Source organism: Sinohyriopsis cumingii, chromosome 17 (assembly GCF_028554795.1).
Source record: "Sinohyriopsis cumingii isolate HCF-2022 chromosome 17, ASM2855479v2, whole genome shotgun sequence".
In the NCBI taxonomy this organism is placed as follows: domain Eukaryota; kingdom Metazoa; phylum Mollusca; class Bivalvia; order Unionida; family Unionidae; genus Sinohyriopsis; species Sinohyriopsis cumingii.
The window spans coordinates 89670239-89695518 of record NC_142977.1 but is presented as its reverse complement, the minus strand read 5'-3'; the positions used below and the strand labels follow the sequence as shown (position 1 = coordinate 89695518).

The following is a 25280-nucleotide window of genomic DNA, read 5'->3' as shown; positions in this document are numbered from 1 at the left end:
ACCTGTAATCAGATACTTTCTCTAAATATTTTAAAATATTTGATTTAATAAATTTTCCATTACTTATATCAAAATATGACTGTTACAATATGTGATAGATCCATTCTAATGTCATCTTATTTCACCACTATGCTATCAGTCCAAAACAATATTTCAATTTTGAAGATTTTAAATCATGTTTAAAAGAATTTGAATATTCATTGATAGAATGTTTTAATGTGTTCTTTAGTTATTTTCACCATTAATAATATGTACAGACTATTTATATAGACAATAAAGGTTTTCAATCCACTGTAAAGTCAGAAATACAGAAATAGTTTTGGAAGATTTAATTTCATGTTTTATATAGGTAATGAATATTCATATCATTTAATACATTACAAGGAAATATTGCATAATGACAGTAAAGTAAACGATGTCATATTTTCTCCCCATAAGCATCCTTTTATTCCAAAATCTTGAAATTTGATTTCTTGATTATTTGTTATTTTAAAAGTGTTTATATATATATATATATATATATATATATATATATATATATATATATATATATATATATATATATATATATATATATATATATCTACCAGAATTTGACTTTGTAACTTATTTTGGTTTTGCTAATTCAAAGATCTTAATTTTATTGTACATAAAGAATTGTTTAACATTTTCAAGTTGGAACTTGGAATTATTTTTAAGTTTTTATGGAAATTGTTTTCTTCTTGTGTTTATTTCAGTCCCCCGTACCCCCGCAGACCAACCAAATTTTATTTTCCCATGTGAATATCTGAAAATATGTGTTACTGAATATATGTAAAGTGTTTGTATCAGCTTTAGGCAAGACCAATTTTTTACAAGAGAAATAAAGCCTCACTATTAGTGTAGTTTTTGAAAAATCCTGAACATTTACGGCAGATATTTTGCCAGATTCTTTTCTTAATGGCAGAAAAGATTATATATTAAGTGTTTCCATGTTCATGCCATGGCTGCATGTCTTTGTTAAATCTTGGTGTGACAGGCTTAGTATGATTTTGTGTGTGCATATAAGTACATTTAGTGCATGTCCAAGAGGAATGGCTTTAGAAATGTATGACAGCATCCTTCACTCACCAATATATTAATGACTAAATATATTATGTGATAAATAAGTTTCAGGTAATTAAAGTATCATAATTGATTCATTGAATATTTTAACACAATTTCCAACATACATATTAATTTTATGTTTATGGTCATTGTAACCATAGAAGGGTCTTTTCCCCCTAATTATGTAATTGTCTAAGAAGGGTTTATAATTAAGTGTTCAGCTACTTCAGATAGGGTTCAGATTGGTAGAGAATAACTGCCCAAATAAAGTACTGTACATATTCACTTACAAGTCAAATCTCATTGCAAACTGCACAGACCAAGATCTGTTGGTGAATTATTATATTTTGGGTGATCAGTAGAACAGACAATATAGGCCCTGATCTGTCAACAGAATTTGTGATGGCTGATAAGGGTCTATGTTTTTTTTGCAGTTGGACTCTACTTATAAGTGAATATATCCAGTCTGCAATATAAATGTTAAAAATGTATGATTCAACAAGCACAAACATTTCTGCACATTAGCTTCAGAAAGCATGAAATTTTATTCTCAGACTGTTGGCAGTTTTGTGAATTTTAGAAAGCTTTGTAGAATAGGTAATGTTTTTAGGTTATGTTTTAACTTTATTAGTTTGCGCCACTAATCTTTTGTGTATTTATAATTTAACCAGTGTAAATGAGTCACGTCTGTATAACAAAATTAGTTATCTTCGACTTTTATTGATTAGTTATTTTTTTTAAATAAATGTGGACTGTTAAAAAAGTTAATATCTTGCATTGATGAAATAATTAGAATGTTTTAGATGCCAAATTTTATTGTTAGGTCCCCACATTGAAATATGGCAGACCTATGGCAATCATTTTTTTCTATCTGTCCATAAGTTTTTCAATTCATCTGTCCATCATTCTTCAATTCATCTGTCCATTTATTTACACTTCTTGTAACCATCAAAACTCTGCAGTTCTTGCACATATTTGGATCCCATCTGGTAGGTGAATTACCTGTCACTCGTCAATATACCTCTCTTGTCAGGTCCAATTTTGACAGAATTATTGCCATCAACTTTTAATCTCCATTACAGCAGATCCTTGTAAGCAGCAAGCATATTTTTATGGATGTTATCTAATTAACTCCAATCTGGATAGAGTTGTGCCCCTTTGCAAATAACTTCATGTGGGATGTTGCCTGTAAACAGCCTCACACAAGAACCATTCAATATATTCTTATCCAATTTGGTATGGATAATTTGCATCATAGACTTGCATTTGCAATTTATGGTTTAAGTCATGTCTATTCAAGTTATGGTGCTTAACAAATAATTTCACTTGTATATTTATGGCAATTAGCAAAGTTCAAGAACAATTCAATGTATTCTGATGAAATCTGTTTCGAAACTGTGTGTCTTAGACCTAGATGTGCCTTTTATGGATTTTATCTATTCCATACCATTTTGTACCAAGTTATGGCTCTTGTCAGTCTCTTTCTATCTTTACATGGGATGTTGCTTGTATTGGTGAGTTCTTCAGTTTGATCTCAAGTATTTAACATCATCATTGAATGCAGTCATGGCTCCTGAATACCCATCTTTTTCTTACTTTGGTTTTCCACTGCAAGTTCTTCTATTTAAGGCCCAGTGCAAGAAAATTGCAGTGAGTTGGGTCCTTTTGCATCCTTTGGAAAATTGTAGTTCAGTTCTTTTGCATCCTTTGCACATAAAGAGTCAGTACCTTTAGCAACAAGACAAAGTATATTTCTTTATTTCAGTTCAAATAATTGCATCACATGTGTTCTATTTGGTAGTTGTAAAACTGATAAAGCTATAAATGACACCAATCAAAGCAATTGAATAATCCAGAGATTACATTCATTTATGAAATGCAAATACCCAAAACAATTGTAATGTCCTTCATATCCTTACTCTCATGTCCATGTTAACCTTCGTTACCTTTTAGCAAGGGAAGCAACTCTTGATAGGAGCAGTTGGTAGCTGGTATTGGCAAGGTAAGCATGCTTCTTTTTACCTCCACTAGTCATAGACCAGAAGAGCTTATGGGATTGCCTGTTGACCATTATCTGTTAGGACAAGTTTGTTATTACTACACCTCAGAAACTATTTGCAGGATAATGCCATAAAGCTTTACTATATCATAATGGCCATGTTGAGATCTTGATATGACTACATCTTCCAGCGGATGGCCGTATTGAAATGGGGTTTTCACCAAAAGACTTATTTTGATATCTAATTGATTCTAAATGACAGTAGTACCAATCGTGGATCAGTAAGGCTGCCATGATGGCTTTCTTGAAAATCTTCATATCACTGCTCCTTAATGGATGGACATGAAGTTTTTGCCAAAAGAATTATGATGATGTCTAGTTGGTCATAAATGAATATAGTACCACGACAGTCGTCAATTTGAAAATCTTGCTATCATCATAGATGGCATCAGCACTCATCAGTTAAATAGTCTAAAGAAAATGGTCTTATCATGATTCCAGAAAATTCTTTTGAGTTAGTGAAGGGTCAGTCCCTTCAAGGGACTCTTGGTATTTATTACAGATTAGTGTAACACATAAACTTAGAATAGAGAAAGGGACTCTTGGTATTTATTACAGATTAGTGTAACACATAAACTTAGAATAGAGAGCGATTTGGAGGGATGTTGGAGTATTTATTACAGGTTAGTGTAACACATAAACTTAGAATAGAGAGCCATTTGAAGAGATGTTGGAGTTTTACAGATCTTCTTGAAACATTTAAATTTTTTACCTTTAAAAATCTTTATTTTGACTGGATATGATTTTAATTTGAACGTTTACTCTTTTTCTATATATTTTATTCAATATTTATAATACAAAGTGAACCTTAAGCCTTGTTTTACCAAACCATTAAAAACTAATAGTTCCAGTGTAATGTAAATGTTCTTTGATTCCATATAAGACTGAAAGCAGATACAGATATTGTAAGGAAGCCTGCCAGCAGCATGTATTAAACATATTTTAGGTTGTTTTTATTTGCTTTTTTCGGCTTAGGTGAAAACTGATATTATGGTAGTCATCAAATGTATGATCTTAATATGTTGTTAAGAATATATGATAACTTATATATATATATATATATATATATATATATATATATATATATATATATATATATATATATATATATATATGTAAAGGGGTCTTGTAGACTACCTTGTAGACTACCTTAGGTTGGGGTGGGGTGCTCCCAGTATTCTCTTTAATTATTACAGAAGACCCACCCTGGCTCGTTTTTGTTAGAAACTGAAGTCGTGATAGAGATGCAAATCTCCGAGCCCCCAGTCAGTGATACTGACAGTTAAATTACTGAATACACAAAAGGTGAAATTCAAATAAACAACAAATTTAATGCCATTCAATTACAGATAATCCTTCCTCAACTGAAATTCAATATTCAAAACCCTATCACTCGTCTTTCACTTGACCAAGTGACAGCCTATTTCATCATCTGACTTAGTGTGATAGATTTTCCACCTGTCCTGTGTTTCTACTCATCTGTAGTATTTCTTGACTGCTACCCAGTACCCCTTCAGTCCAACAACCACATCCTTCAACCTTCCACTTCCTCCACTTCCGTTCTCTCCTTTTCTTGTCTCCCAGAGACTCAGAACCAACTGTACCAGGGTATTTCCCTTCTCTGTCTCCTACAGCTCCTCCGGTCCCTAAATGCTTCCTGTCTGAACACATACAAGGACATTAATATATTCCTCTACTATCTAGCCTCACACTAAACAACAATCTATCATCAGATAAGCCATTACCTTCTTTGGTCATGCATTCGTGCAAATCAAAATACCCATACTTTCTGGTATGGTACACATGGTATCAACTGCTTATCATTCATATATCAATAGATTTCATCAATTTGGTATATATAGATTCTCAGGCTTATTATACAGAACAATAGCACATAATCAGATGCATTTCTGTACATTACACTTCTACAAAGTGTACACAGATATCCACATATCCATGTGCTGTTATATCCTTACACATTATACTCCTACAAAGTATTCACAAATAGTCAAATACTCAGATTAACTAATGTTGCACACTGCACCCATTATACAAAGTTATAATTCAATTCAACATTTGCAAATCTAGAACATCACATGAATAAATGCACAAGGTTACTATGAATTAACCAAATAGCGAATTACAATATTAATTCTTTACATAAACATTACTCATATCTCAAAATGTACATGTAAAACACTACAAATGAATCAAACCCTACAAATGGTAATTCTACGTACTAACAATTCTAGTAATGAAGTATACATACTACACATAATTAAAGTACAATTACCTTGCCGTAATAGATTGCGACAATCGAGCAAATAAGTCACTGACCTTTCCGAAGCTCCTTTGTAATTCCCAGAATAACAATGTTTCCTGCCAATTTCAAATGACGTCAGAGTAGCTTAGAACTTCCTTATGTAATTCGCACAGGATGGTTTAGCGACTACTGACGTTTAGTTTCAAGACACTAGATTTAAACTTGCAATTCCATTGGTGGCCATGCCTTGCTCAATTCCAAGTGGATGTCGATTCACCCATGGTCCCCATAATTAGCAGACATTGCCCCCTCCCCGACAGTCTGTCAAGGATGGATTTACGACCCCCACTTGATATTCCTTTGAGCCAACACCGGCATTTCATGCCACCTACCTGTGAATCGCACTCAGCAGAATAAGGCGCCAGTAACAAGTTCCTCTGGCCATGTTATATACAACTGGCTTCCCCCCTCCCCCATCTTTTCTATGTCGGTTTACATTCGCAACATTTATGAAGCGAATAATTAGCCTCAGGGTCTAGCATATACATGTTGCAATCTGGCTATTGTTATATATATATATATATATATATATATATATATATATATATATATATATAATAAACGTGACAAACAAGAAGTAAGAATGAGTCATCCAGTGCCTTAAGGATTAAGGTGGTTATCTGTTTTGGATAAAACTAACAACATTACATCAGGAAAAACTGACCTATGTGTGTGTGTTGTAAATTTCAGGTCAACTGTTTAACTATAACTTTGAAGAAGGCCTCGGATCATTCACAGATACAAAGGAAGGCCCTGCCTCCGATGATGACACTTACATGGGTAAGCATTTGAGTCCTAGATACAAATCCGGAGGAATACACAGTTTTGCTAAAATTCAGCAAAAATGTTTGATGTACAAAAGTTGCATACATGCTGTATAGATATTTAATCACAAAATGTGTAAATGTCTAATGAGCAAATCATGAAAACTTAAATGATCATTAATGAAATTACTGAATACATTATAATATTTGTATAAAAACATTATTGTCCTGTCTGTGAATGGTAAGATATAAGTATAACATTGTGTGTATCATCAATGATGGCATTATAATTTCATTTATATTGAGATGCTCTGTTGAAAGTCACATATTTTATTATATAAGTCATAATAAGCAGAAACTACAGTATGTAACACAAATACCACTTGTCTAAAGTGTGTGTCAAGGTAAGCTTGAATTTCTAGTCTCTCCTGTATAAATAGAATCATTATGCTGCTGACAGGTGAGATACAGAGTTCCATGAAACAGTAGTGTAGGTATAACTTTTCTGCATCATTGGCATGAGAGGTGTAAATGATCTTGAAAATGTCCATGTGGCAGTTATTGACTGTTCATTGTATAAGCCTTAAATCATGTATAAATTTAGTAAAATTCCAGTTCCATTAATCAGACTGTATCCAACAAGTGTTTTAATATGATGTCTTGAATGGGAACAATGTAATAAAAGGTATTTATAATGTAACCAATGAATGTATTCAGGTTACACCAACTTATTTGTTGTTCATCAGGATTTCCTGCTTCTAAATTTGTGTGATGAGAAAAATATAAATGTAAGATAAACCCCAATTTCAGTTTTTCATTGGACAGGAATCCTGCTTCTAAAGTTTTTAATAAGAAAGTTTCTTACTCAGTCCATATTTTTGTAATTTCATGTTGCCTCAGCAGTGTTTAGCTGATGGTGAAACAGTATGTACATGTATTACTTCCTATCCCATTAGCACCAACAGTGTTTAGATTTAATGTTAAATGTTTTGATATACAGTAGAGAGGAGGGCCATTCAAAACCTGATGTAGAACATTTTATTCCTTGGAGGTATTTGCAGTAATGACCCTCATCAGTCTGGTATAAAGAATACACAAGATTTGCTTGAAATTCAGTGCAAAACATTTCCAAAATAGCACCAATAGTCCATCCACCCAGTCATTGGACTTAAATGTTTGAATTTAATGCAAAATATCCCCAAGTAGTCCCTCTATCCAGGATTTAAGAGTTAATGTAAATGGAAGGAAGCCACATATCAGTCTGAATGTAACACTTTTTATATGCCTGCCATAAGGCTGAACATATATTATGTTACAGGTCTGTTTGATAACTTCTGTTACTGACCTTGAAAATAGGCTCCCTTGAAGAGCTCTTTGTTACATTAAAATCAGAAACTATGTGTACAGATTTACAATCCCCATTTCCAGCGAGCAATAGCCCATTATGGATGCATCAATTCGAGTGCTGAAATCGACAGGAAAGTATGTGTGTGTGTTTGTGTGTTTCTTAGATTGAATCTATATTATTATTAAAAAGCACTCCATCACACATAAATTCTCCTATTTAAAGGATTATTATTATTATTATTATTATTATTATTATTTGTAATGTATATATACTTTGCAGTGTTTGTTAGCTTGTTTTAGTTCATTATATACTATTGATAATTGTATTTCATACTTGACCTTCTCCAAAATCACAGTCTGAGTCAAGGACATTATGTTTCCCATGTTATTTATTATAATTTTAGTAACAAAATCTTCTAGTAGGAAATTTCTATTAAGTAATAGTTTTTGTAAGAAAATGCTAATAGGTCATATAGAGGGCTTTATACATGTACTCTTGTTTACCTGAGAAATTACTCATTCCTGCAATAACAACTGAAGCGGATATCAGTCTTATTATTGTATTCAGTCTTTCATTTTGGCTAGAATTATTCATTCAATGTATTATTTTCTGGAATTACAAAGTGCTCAATAATCTTCTTTGACAGAGCCATTAATTTGGAATTATAGTGAATTCAAACAAAGATATTTTGTATTATATTATTGTGAAAGACTGTTTACACATCAACACTCTTCAGGTAATTGTTACATTAGTACATTCAAGACTATTTGCACATCAGCACCTTCAGTGTTGGATCTTATTTGGATATTTATTCAGTAGGACTGGTGATAAAACCTTTTGGACTATTTGCATTTTAATTCACATTACTTTTAAGTTTTTTTAAAATTTTTACTTTCTATTTAAGAGAAATAAATTATTTGTTGAATTTTGCAAAACTTGTTGGTTTTTCTCTTTTCTATCACTTAGTTTAAGACCATAGAATTGTAATATATTATTATAAATAATTCCTCCATACACATATTTATATTTATCCATTGCTTCCCAGGTAAACATATATGTATAAATAATCAGGTTTGTTTTTGTGAATATTATTGTGCTTAGAAAATGAGGAATATGAATTAGATTGGTCTGGAAATTACTCATTAATTAGAAAACAAAGCAAATTATCAGTGCTATCTAATATTTAATAAGGTAGTGGGTTATAGGGAGGGGAAAATGATGACCATACCTTTATTTGAAGATGGGGCAATGTTATTCTGGGTGAGGGGATTATAGTAATGGAATAAAATGCTACCAGTTTAATGAAATCCTTGACCAAACTTGTGTTATAAGGGAGGCTTTGGTGTACTGGGGAAGGGGTTATAGTGAAGGAATAATATCAGTTAACTTTTTCAACATTTTTGAATGTGATTAATGTCAAAACAAAAATAAATCTATTCACTCTTAGCTGTATCAAGAAACGTAATTAACTTAACTTGAAACAGTAAGGTCAAATTGCTTAGGAATAAATAACAAGCAGTGTAAGTGCAACCAAATGGGTGTTTTTAATAACATAGGTGTTTTTTAGTAGCATAGGGTGTTTTTTTCCAGGCTCAGAGGTAATTTTAAGCACAGCTCTGCACTTTTTCTGTTCTACACTATACTGAATAACTGGGTTTACATTCTGTCTGCCATAACTGTTGCTTACATCTTAGATCTTAACTATAGCTCTTACACTCTTACAGCCTGAAGGTTTTAGTTTTTGAAAGCAGTAGATTTTAGCTATAAAATTGCATGTGTGGTAGACAACTTTTAAGACGGTATCTTCTACTGTCAGTAAGATCTCATTTATCGCTACAGTTATTCTATGTACTATCTGGTTTTCAGTATGAATTATTGTGTACCTATTTTTGGGAGGAAAAAATACAAGACATAGCAATGCTGATGATGGTAGAATGGTCAGGATTAGCTTGCTAAAGTGTGTATGCAAGCTCAGAATGTTAAACATAGTATTCAACAGAACCCATACCAACATTTGATCTCTCTACAGTTTGATTCCTGTCATCAGACAATACAGTCAAATCTACCACAGGGACCACTTTAATATGCTTACCATCACTAAATAAAGGTTAAGCATAATAGTTCCTTGTACATAAAACTACAGTCATCCTCACAGAAAAATTGCTTGTTTAGAAAGACTGTTATTCTTTTTTTTAAATTCTTTTTTGTACTGATTTCTGAATGTTTCTTATATAGAGGTTTGAGTGTACATTGACACCTGACTATAAATGACACATAAGGTGCACATAGTTTTCTATATATAGGTGAGATATGTAGGTACATTTCAGAGAAGAGTTTTTAAATGTTGTCTTTTGTAATCAGGTGTCCTTTATATGGAGTTGTTCTAAGGCAGGTTTCATTGTACTTGTTTATCTGACCTTAATTGGTCAGGAATGTGAGTCATAGTCATGTAGCAAATTCAAGTTTTTGGCAAGCCTATCAGTTTGATACTAGTGGTAGGGAAGTTGATGAAAGTTGCCACACTTATTGTTTAGGGAGTGGGGGACTTTTATTTTCACTAAAGTAATTTCCATCCAAATTGAGGGAGACTGCCCCTTAATTTCAACATATTTTTATACAATTCATTGCATATTTGCTGTGATGCTTGTGTTTATCTTTGGAATATCACATAAGTAGACAGTTAACCTGTGCTTAAATCAACATTACCCCTGGATCATGACATTTTGTCTATATTTATCCCAAGGATTGCAGTCCAAGGGTCATTATGGGGAAACCATTGAGATTCCCACCTTGTAATCATATACCCTTTTTCTCTCCCTGACCCCTGGGGAGTTACCCTGTGTCATAACTTAGAAACTGTTCCTACCCACACTTTAAATTACAGGTCGTTTAAGCAAACATCATAAGTCTGTCCTTAACCCCTGAGATCACAATCTGGAAACCATAGAAACCCAATAATCACTATATATACACTTTCTCAGCATGTCAAGGCCAAGTTGTTTATACAACTGGCATTGGGTCCAGTGTTTGTCACTACCACCATTCAACTTGTCTCTGGTTCATAACTTGGAAAATGTTCACAGTCCTACTGTAAAATATATCTACACATACTTGGCACCAGAAAGGAAATTGATAAATAGAAAGCAAGAGGAAGGCATTTAAGTGGAGGCCAATAAAGGTAAGATGTCATGTGCAGTGCAAACCTCATTAATTAAAGCAATATATGTTTCACATCGTATTCATTTTTCTTTTCCTCATATTTAACTCCTACACATTTAAATAGGAAGGAAACAATTTTGTAATGGCATGCTAGTAAAGTGGTTAATACTGTACTTTTATGCTGTTTATCTTTATCTTTTACAGGATATTCCAGTGCAGTTGGAAGATTTGATGAGGATGAAATTGATGGTAATTTATATAAAGTTTTGTCTTGACTGCAGAGAATATGTTTCAAAGATCCAACAGCATCATTATTATTGTAGGTCACATTGACGTGGCGTTCATTTTTGTATTTAACTTAAATTTTCTGACACTTTTCAAACTGCCTATGCAGTCATTATTCATATCCATGAAAATTAGGTTATAGTAACCTACTTCTCTTGTTCATGTGATTATATTAAAGTTTATGGAACCTGCAGAACTGTAGCAGCAGACCAAACATTCAAGACCTTATTTCATGAAAATAAGGCTTATAACAAAAATTAACCATACAAGGTCAGGGAGGTTGAGGATGGAAGCTGAATAGACAAAAATATTTGTGCAAAATAAGGCTTACAACAAAGCTGACCATACAAAGCAGGAGGGGGACTGTAGTGAGGGAGCAGAAGATTTCAATGTAGGTTTTGTAAAAATAATGCTTCAGGAAAGTGCTGGCGAAAAATGTGACCCAAAAAATTGGGGGAAAAATGACATTTTGATGATTTTAAAAACCAACCCTTCTCACTGTGGTAAGATAAAGAAAAATCATGGTGGTGATAAGTGATATACTTAAATTGTTATGTCAATAACAATGAGTTATTTTGCGTTAACTACAGAAGTTCATACATCTAAGCTAGCTCAACAACAACTTGAGTCGGTTAAGAAATATCTGTGATTCTGTCAAACAGCAACTACAACAACATCAGGCAAGTTCAAGTAGAATTTGCAGAAGGTGCTGCAGAATTGTTTAAACTGGTCACAGAGACTACTAAAGGTCTTATTTCATTGCTGGAACAAGCCGCTAAAGCAACTGGGAAAATAGCAGAAAGAATCAAAGCTACTAAAAAGGTTGTTTAAGAGATAACTGGTACTCAACCAAAATTATTAGAAGGTTTTGGCCAAGCTTGTGTTGAGTTCAGTCATATAAAGGATCATATTACACCAGAAACTGAACCAGAAACAAGAGATAAGTCACCAAAAGTTAGAATTGATATGATAAATAAATTTACAAGGAAGGTATTGCAGCCACCAAGGAAGGTACCAAATACTTGAAATTGCTGCATTTGGGTGGGATGAAAAAGAAAAATATGTAAAATCTAAACATGTTAAATGTCTAAAAAATTGTGCCGTTTGGCATAAATATGTGGATTGCATTGTTTCTGGTGCTGCACAAGCAAGACAAGGAAGGGAACAAAGACAAGAAGAAATGAAGCATCAGCTTGAAATAAGGAGAAAATCAGGCTTAAGAACTAGATCTAAAAGAAGGAAAAAGCAGACACTGCATCAAAGGTACTCCATGACAAAACAACTGGATGTAGTCTTGCCACTTGAGGAAGTGGCCTTAGCACTGTACATGATAAAACTTTGTCCCAATAATGTTCTCACTGATGTTGATTGACTAGAAATTCTGATTGGTGGAAGACAAGCTAGCAATAATTCTCCCAAAATCATCAGTGAAGCAGCTGTGATTTGTTAGTGATTGTTTACAGGTGGTGTCATAGACATCAATGTTTATCACGCACTTATCAATGAAATTACTGATGATTACTACAGCAGTAAGGTATGCAATTAGATCAGTGTTAACAAAATAAAATGATCATACACATTGCTCAACGTGGACCTGTGATGGTGATGGTGATATATTCATGATTTCTAACATATAAAGTTATCTACGGAGATGGCCTTAGCAATGTTGTTCAAGGTCTATTCAGAATGGTATCCCCAAAGGTGACCCCAATTACAAAGCAGTTAGGAATCAAAGCCATTGATGTTGTTCAGGACAAGGCTTTTGTCCCCATTGGTGATGTTGCTGGTAAAGCACTCTCAGCAATCTGAGATCTACTCACATAAGCAATATGATGAAAACTGTAGCCAGTAAAATTTGCCAGCACTGAAGTGATGCCAGCAAGTATCAGTAAAATAATAAGTCAAGCTGCAAATGAATGACTGAAAGAATTAGCAGGTGAAGAATCCTAGAATATAACTGCAAATCTAATAGCAAGGAGTGGCATGGCCCATCATCGTTGCTGATCCATCATTAATCATTTGTTGGCACATCATTTTAGACAACAGGGAAGGCACATCATTTTAGACAACAGGGAATATAATAAAAATGTCCAAGCATGTGTCTGATGCCACATTGGACATGAACGCTCCAGTCTGTGTGTGATTATCAGTACTATTTCTATGAAGCACGAGAACCAAACCAATGTGGATGAATCAAACTATAAGTTCAGGACACATTCAGGTATTCCAGCCTGATGAGGCATTCATTGAAGTTCAAGGTAAACTTGTGAAAAATGACAATACTGCATATGCAGCAAATGACAAATGTGGATTTGTTAATAATGGTATTGTAGCTTTATATAATAGTGCTTCATATAACATCGATGGTAGACAGATCAAAGTATATCACAGTGATGTTGATGTTGCTACAACAATACTTTTGTTAGCCTGATACTGCAAGGTCTGCTTGTCCATCAGTGATGTTAGTGAAGGACTGACCATCCTGATAATAATAATAATACTAATGAGTACTTTGTATAGCGCCTAATCTTTAGAAGCTCTAAGCGCTTTACAACATTAGACAACACCTATAACATAAAAAGCATATATAATGATATGATTACAAAAAACAAACACCATGAAATTAGAAAACATAAAAACATGCTGAAATATTTAAGGTAGGAAACAGTAGGTCTTTAAGTTTGTTCTTGCAGTCAAAATAAGTGAGTTTTAGGAGCACTCTTGAATGGGATCACTGTGTCTTTGTGTCTAGTGGGAATAATGAGTATACAATTGTCAGAAGAAGAACGTAACTATCTTGCTGGTGTGTACACATGGGTGAGGTTGGATAGGTATGTTGGACTAGAGTCCATCAGTGAAACGTAGCACAGAGAACAAATTTTGTGTTTGATTCTAGATCGAATGGATAGCCAGTGTAGGGTACAGAGCAGTGAGGAGGTGTGCTCTGATCATGGTACTCTAAGCATGATTCGAGCAGCTGTGTTTTGAACTTTTTGAAGATTCTGAAGTAGATATTGAGATGAACCAGAGAGAATTGAGTTACAATAGTCCAGTCTTGAAAGTACTAATGAACACACAAGTATTCTTGTGGCATCAACTGAAAGATATTTGTGACTGGAGCTGATGTGTCTTAGCTCAAGATATGCAGCCATGCATATGTTCATGACATGTTGGTGCAATGTGAGAGTACTGTCCAGAGTAACACCTAGGTTTCATACAGACGGTGTGAATTTAATGTTGGTGTTGCTGATTTTTATTGTTTGAGGTAAAGGATGTGAATGAGAAAGTTTTTGTGTTGTAATCAGAATGGCCTCAGTTTTATCATCATTCATCTGCAGCTTGTTACATGTCATCCATGATTTCACATCAGAGATGCACCTCTCTACACCTTGGATGGTAGCATCAACTTCAGTTGGGTGGCTAGATTTGTATATTTGGGTGTCATCAGCGTACAATTGGTGAGACACTGGATGATGATCTATGACACTTGAGAGTGGCTGAGTGTATAGAATGAAGAGAACAGGTCCAAGAACAGACCCTTGTGGAACACCACAACATAGATTAACTGGGCTGGAGTGTATTCCATTTGCAGATATAATTTGTGTCCTGTTGACCAAGTAGGACTTGAACCACATTAAGGCTGTATCATGAATGCCAAATACATGCTGGAGATGGTGAAGTAATATATCATGGTCTATTTTGTCAAATGCTGCAGACAAATCAAGGAGAGTGAGGACTGTAATCTTTGCGCTATCCAAAGCAGAGAGAATGTCAGTAACTACTTTTAGAACAGTAGTTTTTGTACTGTGGCAAGGGCAATATGCAGATTGTACATTGCTAAAAAGACTGTTTGAATTTAGATGAGATACAAGCTGAAATAGAACAACCTTTTCTAAGATTTTTATATGAATGGGAGATTAGAAACTGGATGGTAGTTCTTTAAATCATTATGGTCTAGTGTGGTTGACATTAGATGACCAAGAAAACATGCCAATGCCACTGACTCTGACATATCCCCAGTCACCAATCCAGAATTCAGCTTGGGATTTACAGCACGATGATCATAGGTTAAAGCCGATGGTAGATTTAACTGTGTGATACCATTATCACATATCTTTGGCATGCATGTAAGAAAAGTTATATTTAGAGCCAAACATGGTTGAGCTAGTTAAAAAGTCAACCAACAACCTGCAGTCTGGGAAGATAATGCTGCATCTGCTGGTAAAGTGGAACTGTCAAAGCTTGCATTAATGATGCCAGTGATGACACCATCAATCACTGAAGAACAATGGCTGCTTTCTTTCATGGATAATGGTGGTAAGTCAACGCTGTCATTGTTGACAATGACAAACACATCACATTCATTTACATGGCAGATAGCAGCTCAGCAGGGAATTTCAGCATCATGACATGTTCATTGCATTTCAAGTATTGGAAAATCAAGAAAGAAACCCCATGGCGTTTGACAGTTTAAGGGTGTCTATGATTTCACTAAGAATAAACTGACACTAGGAACCATCCAAAGATACAATACTGAATTTCAAACAAAACAGTGGGTATGTCATAGTTTGATGGAATTCATGTGGAGTGATCAAAATAATACTGGTCTGCAGATATCGCAATTTCTCATCGTTCTATCCAAGCTATTTTTTCTCATTGGAACATCTAGATTTGATTAGATATCATTGATATACATGTGCAAGCTACTGTTAATGATAGACTGGTTGGTTCTGGTAGTTATAGAGCAATTGCTGTACAGAATGCAGCTGGAAGGCTTTGGTGAATGAATGGAGGTCACTGATGCATCTATAGATAATATGTGATTTTGTTATTCACAATATTATCATATCATATCAACATGCCTATGTTACTCTAACACCTGGTCTGATTAAAAAGCTACAATCAGCATCAGAAAAGATTTTTGGAATAAAAATATTTACTGAAATTAACAGCTTTGCAAGGCCCAAATAAATTATCATTGACAGAATGTCAGCTCAGGCACTTCAATAACACCAGGAAATCAAAGACTGGTATTAGACTTCATCTTTCTGCAGGTGCCATTAATGATCTAGCAAGGACTGGTGGTATATTTACATTTGTTGCAGCTATACCAGCATTGACAACTCCTGCAGCTGGAACTTCTTCTGAGAAGGCTTTGGAAAAAGTGAAGGGGCAGAGTCTTGGAACTCAAAAAAAAAAGGGATGGGGTTTACAACTGCCAGGAACAATCCCTTCATGGTACGTTTGGGGGTCTAAGAATGCTAGGAATGTTTCACTAAAACTCCCCATGTCGAACTTTTATTTACTTGATGCTGCTCATTGATTAAGCATCAAAAACTTTAAAGGGGTTTTCATGTCTCATCAATTACCAAAACAACCAAATCACATTGAAACTGGCATCATTAATCTCAATGGAAGTTCTTGCCCAGGTACTCACTGGGTTGTGTATGAGGTTGATCCACATAGTGTTGTTAATTTGATTTGTATGGACTGGTACCACCAAAAGAATTTTAAAAATATATACAGTGGTTTTGCTAGTAACATACTGATCTGATATTCAACATTATCAACACAGATATTGACAGATCCACCTATATGCAGTCCAGACGTACTTAATGTACTTAATACTATGTCAGGGTCATCATCAGCATAAAGTCATACACAAATACACCAGTGGATGGTATAGACATCCAATGGTATAGACATCCAGTGGTATAGCCATCCAGATACTATACTGTCCAGGTGTAACTGCCCATCATGTAGACCATTATTGATCAAGCCATTTAAAACAGTCATAAACAAATATGTGGGAGTGATTCTTTATTCTCCCAGCACAAATCATGTGTTAACTTGTATTAATGACAAAACCAAGAGGTCATTTTAGTTGACCTTGTCTAATCACACCAAGGCAGTTATGAGGTCATAATTATCAAAATTGGGATGTTTTCTGAATTCTTCAGCATTTCTTTGCCCCATTGATGTATATATTTTCTTTTCTCTAAATTAATAATTTCATATTGCTAAGAAAAAAATGTGATTACAATTGGTTTATAATCATGGATTTTCTATTGAGATAATCTTTATCATCTTTTATTGGGCTACTAGTAGCCTGACCACTAGTGACCCAGCCATCATTTTTTTAATCATAATACCACTTCAAAGCTCTGTATTTTGTGCCACCACAAGGAGCACAAAGTTCAGATTTACCTCTAATGCCGATATCATATTTTATGCAAAGTTTTGGTCCCAAACTGCTGTTTTGGACACTTGCAGACTGATATCCGCAATACTCATAATATCAAGATTTTCCACATGGGGGTTCAGATCAAATCAACAGACATTTGCAACTATTTTTTGCTTGTGACATTATTATATAATAATCTAGGGTGATCTTTAATTAGAAGATATATTTGCCTTAATTATATAATGACAAAAAGGAGCACTTTATCCAATGAGGAGCTTGCAAGATTAGCTATAATCAAGCCTTTCCAGGCTAGGTTCAATTATGACAGAATAACTGATAAGGAAATATGCCCCATAATACCAAATTTGCAGTTTACAATTTTATCTGTGAGGCCAAGGAGGAGTTTAGGCAAGATGAAACAGCTCACATTTGGTCAAAATTTCAGATTGATCAAGACAATATTTCCATTGTGCAAGGATGATTATTGATTATCTTGATGAATGAAGATACATTTTTAGAAACAAATTTACCATTGCTGATGTTGGTGATGATGACACAATATGGATTATCTGTGACAAACATGACCCTGTTTGGGAACCACAACAATGCCAGCTTGTTGTCAATTAGGTAAAAATTCTAGACAAAGGGTCTGACAGGTATCAACAGGCCATATTTTGAAAGATCATATCCTGTGACAGTCATTGCTTACATGATTTTTCTGTTAAATGAAGCTAATATTGATAGTTTTTTACTGATATGGACTGCAAGCAGGACCAACAATAATGTGATTCTATACTGTATAGCCCAAAGAATTACAGAACATTTCTTGAATACATTATGAGGAAATCTTAACAGATCTGTGATGCAAAACAATTAACAAATAGGCCAAAGGTGTCAGACAGAATGGGGCCAGAATAAAAGATATTGCTGAGTTAGAACAAAAAGTTAAAATTCCCAATAGAAGTAAGGACAATAACTATTGAGATCTTGTACACCCACAAGTATCAAATGAGAGGTGCCCTGATCATAATAATTGACCACAACACTCATGCATGGACCACGAGCATTAAAATAATTCTGCCCAGAGAAAATGTTAGATTTTACCTCAGTGATATTTCTGAAGAATTTTTTAATGTCAGTAAAACTGATCCTGTGTTGATCTGGCTGCTTCAAAGTGAACCAGATGACAAATCTCGTCATGTCTCAGCAATGGCCTACCCCAATGGATTTGATAAATTTGTGTTACCATGTTGAGAACGGAATCTCTTCATGAGCAAATGATACAGGTTACACTAAAATATACAAAATGATACAAACCTAATAAATGAATTACTGAATAATTGTTTTACCATCTCATCTGTCGTTCACTTTTGCTAGCAGAAAAATTCATGATGACCAACACACCAAGAATTTCTTAAAGATGTTCAACACTTGTGTGTTGAAAGTGGACATCAAGATCTCTGGAATACTTAATATGATTCCAAGGACGTTATCCCAATTGACACAGTTGGATGTTATCCTGGAAGCTTTCTTGGAATGAGTGAATGTGAGCCTTATTTTGAGAGATTTGGGCATCCATCACAAGAAATGACTCGAATTGAGATAAATAGTCCATTATCGGATTTTTATCTTACAGGATTTGCCAAGATTGAATCATTCGAATTTGCTGAGAATGTTCATCCGGTCATTCCTGCTTGGTTTGGTATCATTTTAATGAATCAAATTTGGAGATAAATATCATGGTCAACTGCACAAACATGGTTGGGCTCCAACAGTGCTTATTGAGATATATGCTTGATACAAAGATATTGTTATCACTGACAGTGAGTGAAGCATTCATTTCATATGGGCCACAATACGAGGTCTGGCTACCAAAGCAAGAAAGCTGCTACAAGAAGGAAATATCATTTATAAAAGACATAGGCAGAAATATTATTGGTAAATTTACACAGGGAGCCTCAATTGGCAATAAGTGTCGTTGTACAAGATTAATAAATGACATGGCAGAACTCGACTTTATAATTGCTTATACAGCAAAAAAAGGTGTATTAGCCACCAGGGGAAGTGTAAAACTACCAAATGGAACTAAGTTAAGTCTTATTATCAGCTACCATGATATTATTCACTGCAGTTTTCTCATTTGAGATCTTCAATGCTTGCTTATGCATCAATAAATCTGTAATAGATGGTTAATTGACTTCCTAAGGACACTGTTAGTGTCACCAAAGATTCATTTTATATCAGCAAGTCGAACTTAGGCTTTCTAGGTAAACTTCTAATAAGTTTAGACAAAGCTCCATGGGGGCACTGGCGAGTAAAACATGAGCTAATATGTAACTGTTCTGAGTTGGCAGATTATAAACCTCTTCCTCAGTATTATAAGAATGGATAATTGTCACAACCATCATCAGCACCATCAGTAAATGACCCTGTATTGCAGCATAAAAAGTTCATCTTAATGGTCCTGGTGGTTCTGGTAAACTACATGTGTGTTAAGATTTTTTTAGATCCAAAAAACCCACCAACCTGACAGTGCTAACTCCAACTTACCAACTTGCCAGGGAGATCAAAGAGAGAGGTATTAAGTCTCATACTTATCACAGTTTCTTTTGATGGTGCGGTGATACATGGACTCCAGAAAGAATTGGTGACAAACATATTCCTAAGGTCATCATCTGGGATGAAATATGTACAGTATCTAAAGATACTTTTTAAAATGTTTCTTGATTGGTTATCAACAAAATTAATGGTGATTATCCTGTGTGTTGATCATGGTCAACCTTCCCCTTCACAGGAGAATTGCCACATGACTGGTTAAAAGAATATGTCGATTATTATGAGGAAATGTTAGAGGACCACAGGGCCACCAATGAATCATTCAAGAGCAATGATGAGACTTAAACCCAACAAAATTCAATGTGAGATGATGTATAGTGAGATTCCAGAAACTGCACTTGATGATTTCTGGGATTTGTGGCATCCTAATGATCTGATAGTTGCATCCAGGTAAATCGTTTGTGATTCACTTCAAAATATATTATTCTCATTTAATAAGGAGAAATTGTTAAATCTACGTTAAGAATCAAAAACACACACACACACACTCATAAGGAGAAATTTCCAGAGGTATTAGTCTCATTATGTTATCACCCAGCAGATACCCATCAACAGGATATTGACATTGAGATTCCATGATCCCTGGAGAAACAAAAACTCGTTCTTAATGATATTGTTTTTTGTCCCCACTGAAAAGCTTTAGCACAGCCATCTTGAAGGACACAAGGATATGCAGTAACAATCTCAGATACCAATATTTGGATTGTTGATGATCACATCAAATGGTCAAATTTAGTGTATCTGGCAGTACTGAGAGTTACAAGAATGTCTCAACTACACTTGATGGATTATACTGTGGAAAATAATCAACCTCAGAAAATTAATGAGATTAGTTGGTTATCAGCAAAAAGACCCAAAAAATAAATGCGAGCTTGATCTTGATGTTGAATTCATCATGGAATTGAAACAATGACAAAACAATCACTGCATGAATTGTAATGCCATAATGTCATGGCAATATTATCCTAATGACCCATGACAACAGACATTGATGTGTATATTCAGGAATCACTTGTAATTGTTCATGGACTCATCCATGCTGAGGAGCAATCAAATCTAGTCAGTAGATTGTAGGCCTACCCATATATCTTACCACATTGGAAATTTTATGTGTGGTTACACTCCAGATAGGATATGTTGCTCATTTTTTACCACCTTCAAGTTCACCAGGTTCGCATAAATACCTGGCCATCACCGAATAATGGTCTCTGTGAGGAAGAGTGCCATTTAACCTGTATGTGTTTCTTCACAATTGATTCTATGGATTTCATATAAATACCTGACCGTCACTTTATTGAGTAATGGTCTCTGTGAGGAAGAGTGCCATTTAACCATGTATGTGTTTCTTCATGATTGCATCTATGGGTTTCATAGAAATTCCATGCATGACTTCGTTGTTTAATGTGGCTATTATGCTTGGTAGTCTTGCAACTCATTCACAAAATCTCATTTCTCTGGAAAGTAATTCCTTAGCATACTGATATCCAAACAATTGCTCAGCAAGTATTCAGTTAAATCTCTCAATGATAGCCTGATCACGATGTATTGCTGTGTGTCCATGACTGATTTGGACATTATGTTCTTGCCTCAGCGATGATACTGAATCAAGAAATTCTTTACCAGGATGTACCTGTAGCAATTGTGGCCATCATAAAGATCCACATTGATAAATTCATTCAAATGTGGCTGTAACTTCAGTTGCTGTTTTTTCGATAATGGTTCCACATCTTTGTGTCTACTTTGGAAAAACAAAATATCTGCCTGATGAACTTCTTTATGAGTGCTAATTTTAGGTGGCAGCAGATAAATTTGCCTTAATGTCTGTCAGGCCAACCAATCTGCTGCAGCATCATGCCTGACACCTGCTACATCAGTGACTTTGTTAATTGCTGCTCATTATTTCCAGTATCCTCTTGGACTATAATAAATCAATTCTATTATTATGGGTCAATTAATTACCCATTACAGGGGGCTAGACCCCCACTGCTAGTTTGCCACTCATCGCCCATCTTATCAACCAGTTGGCCAGTGACTCCCTTATATTTTTATTTTTTATAGACTTCAGCATGTGAATCAACTTGATGTCTGCAATATGTAGCTGTTGCAGATCTTGATTTTTATATGCAACATCATGAACATGGCATGCTTGATCAATTGCATTCACTGGAAATTCACCAGGTTTTTTTGTTGTTGAGTCTAATATCAAGTCTGGTTCCAGGGCCACAATAATTGTATCCCAGAAGATGTTTCTCACCTGGATACTTAGCCCATGGGGTTCCTGGTAATTTCCTGAGTGTCACCACTGCTTGACATCTTGCAAGATGTCACAAATTTGTATTTTTTATACATACCTGTAAGTGCCCATCAGCGATTCTTTGTCGTTATGGTTTTTGTTCCACTAGTATCAGTGATGATTTTGATTCAAACATAAGATAAACTGATACTTATCAAATTTATACAACATGAATGTGATTGGCTTTTCAGCAACATGACATTGGGAACCAGTCAGGCATCATCCAGCTTTGCCAAACTCTGTTGATGCCATTATCACTGGCCCATCTGGGTCTGTTAAAATTCAGTTGTTACTTGACCTGATAATGAGATAGCTCAAATGGGACAAACTTTATTTAGTGGCACCATCCATGGATGATCAGTGATGCTGTAACATTCCTAAGAAATTCAGTGAGAATGCAAAAGGTTTGGAAAACAACAACACCATTGACGCCATTGAATTCATCACTGACATTAATGATGCACCATCAGTCGATGATCTTGATGGTAGTATTAATAATCTAGTATTATACGATGTTGTTATGCTTGTCAAACAAGCAAATCCAGTCAGAATATTCTCATGAGGTAGACATAAAACACGGACTTCATTTACATGACATAGTGATACATTCAGATCCCTAAAGTGATCAGAGATAAATGCAATCTTTTGGTCATCTTTAATGGCATTTTGATACACATACGCAGCAAAATATTCATCAGACTCATTGATCTGGTGACATGGATATGGTTAGATTTAGAAACTTCTTTGCACATGCTTAGAGAACTGCACATGGATTCATTGCAATCATTTTACATGATCCAAGAACATGATATCACATTGGTCTCCATAAAATCTTTGGTTGAGCAATCTCTGTCAGCGCTACCCCAGTGAGAACGTTCATTTAAAAATGTTGATTCACCCCCAATTTTTTGGGTCACATTTTTCACAAGCACTTTCCAAAAGTGTTATTTTTTATGAATCCTACAGCAAAGTGGTCTGTGTCCCTTGCTTCAGCCCCTCCCCCCATCTTGTACAGGCAACTTTGTTGTAAGCCTTATTTTGACTGAATATTTTTGTCTCTGTCCTCTACCTCCCTGAACTTGTATGGCAAATTTTGTTAAAAGAGACTGCCAACATTTTTTTAAAGAGACCACCACAAATTTTGCTAAAAGAGACCACCATAAAGCTGAGAGGCTTTGGCTTTCTACCAGACTCACTATTCATAAGCAAATTCGTGAAGCCGCTAAGAAGAATGTCACAAACATAGTCCATGCAGTGAAATCAGCCCACTACAGTACTAAGATCACAGAAAGTTCCAGCTGCAAGGAGCTCTTTGAGATTAGTAATCTCGAAGAGCTCTTTAGAGTTGGAACTTTCCTTGATCAAGTAACAAGATCATGTCAAGGAACAAATATACACCACTTCCAACTACCATCTCTCCAGTCAACCTTCCGGACCTGTTTGCAAATTTATTCCATGACAAAGTACAAACCATTAGAGATAAGCTTGACAACACAATTTCAATTGATTTGTCATCACCATACAGTTGCGATACAGATTTTCAGCGGTAACCATTAGCAGCATTTGAACCTGTCTCTATGGATTTAGTACATACAATTGTGATGATGAGTGCACCAAAGTCGTGGGAACTTGATCCGATTCTGACATCATTGCTGCTTGGGTGCTTAGATCTAATATTGCCATCACTAACTGATGTTATAAATACCTCTCTCCCATTCGGGGAATTCCCATCATTTTTCAAAACTGCCATTGTAAAGCCTCTGCTGAAGAAACCAACACTTGACCATAATGATTTAAAGAACTACTGCTGAGTTTCTAATCTCTCATTCATATAAAAAATCTTAGAAAAAGTTGTTCTATCCCAACTTGAATCTCATCTCAATTCAAACAGTCTTTTTAGCCATGTACAATCTGCATATTGCCCTTGCCACAGTACTGAAACTACTCTTCTAAAAGTAGTTAATGACCTTCTCTCTGCTTTGGATAGTGCAAAGATTACATTCCTCATCCTCCTTGATTTGTCTGCAGCATTTGACACAATAGACCATGCTATATTACTTCACATCTACAGCATGTTTTTGGCATTAATGATACAGCCTTACTGTGGTTCAAGTCACTTGGTCAACAGGACACAAATTGTGTCTGCAAATGGAATACACTCCAGCCCAGTTGATCTATGTTGTAGTGTTCCACAGGGGTCTGTTCTTGGACACATTCTCTTCATTCTGTACACTCAAGTGTCATAGATCAGTATCCAGTGTCTCACCAATTGTACGATGATGACACCCAAATATAAAAATCTAGCCACCCAACTGAAGTTGATGTTACCATCCAAGGTGTAGAGAGGTGCATTTCTGATGTGAAATCATGGATGACATGTAACAAGCTGCAGATGAATGATGATAAAACTGAAGCCATTTTGAGCACAACACAAAGACTTTCTCCTTCACATCCTTTATCTGAAACAATAAATATCAGCAACACCAACATTAAATTCACACCGTCTGTATGAAACCTAGGTGTTATTCTTGACAGTACTCTCACATTGCACCAACATGTCATGAACATATGTAAAGCTGCATATCTTGAGCTGAGATGCATCAGCTCCATTCGCAAAAATCTTTCAACTGATGCCACTAACATACTTGTGTATTCATTAGTACTTGCAATATTCAGGACTATTATGTCTGGTTCATCTCAGTATCTATTTCAGAAAGTTCAAAACACAGCTGCTCAGATCATCCTTAGAGTACTATGATCAGAGCATTCCTCCCCCTGCTCTGTTCCCTACAGTGGCTATCCATTCGATCTAGAATCAAACACAAAATTTGTTCTCTGTGCTATGTTTCACTGATGGACTCCAGTCCAACATACCTATCCGACCTCACCCATGTGTACACACCAGCAAGATACTTACGCTCCTCTTCTGACAATTGTATTCTCATTATTCCCACTATGAAAATGAAGTCATATGGACAATGTTCTTTCACATACCAGGGCCGAGCAACGTGGAATGAATTGCCCACTGAACTTAGATCCATAAGCACAGTGATCTCATTCAAGAGTACTCTTAAAATTCACCTTTTTTGACTGCAAGAACAGACTTAAACACCTAATAATGCTTCCTACCTTAAATATTTTCAGCATGTTTATGTTTTTTAAT

General features: G+C 35.1%; 1 protein-coding gene across 3 annotated transcripts in view; it reads left to right on the top strand.

Moving 5' to 3' along the window:
• Positions 1-25280, top strand: part of LOC149779392 (integrin alpha-PS2-like) — a 305876-nt gene that overhangs the window by 115994 nt on the left and 164602 nt on the right. For all 3 annotated transcript variants that reach the window (XR_016415642.1, XM_089940054.1, XM_089940053.1), the window contains exons 6-8: positions 3040-3088; positions 6159-6248; positions 10944-10988. Coding sequence is in view for 2 of the 3 variants with exons in the window: in XM_089940054.1 (XP_089796180.1) it covers positions 3040-3088; positions 6159-6248; positions 10944-10988 (184 nt within the window). In the remaining variant the exon portion in view is untranslated. The remainder of the gene's footprint in view (positions 1-3039; positions 3089-6158; positions 6249-10943; positions 10989-25280) is intronic.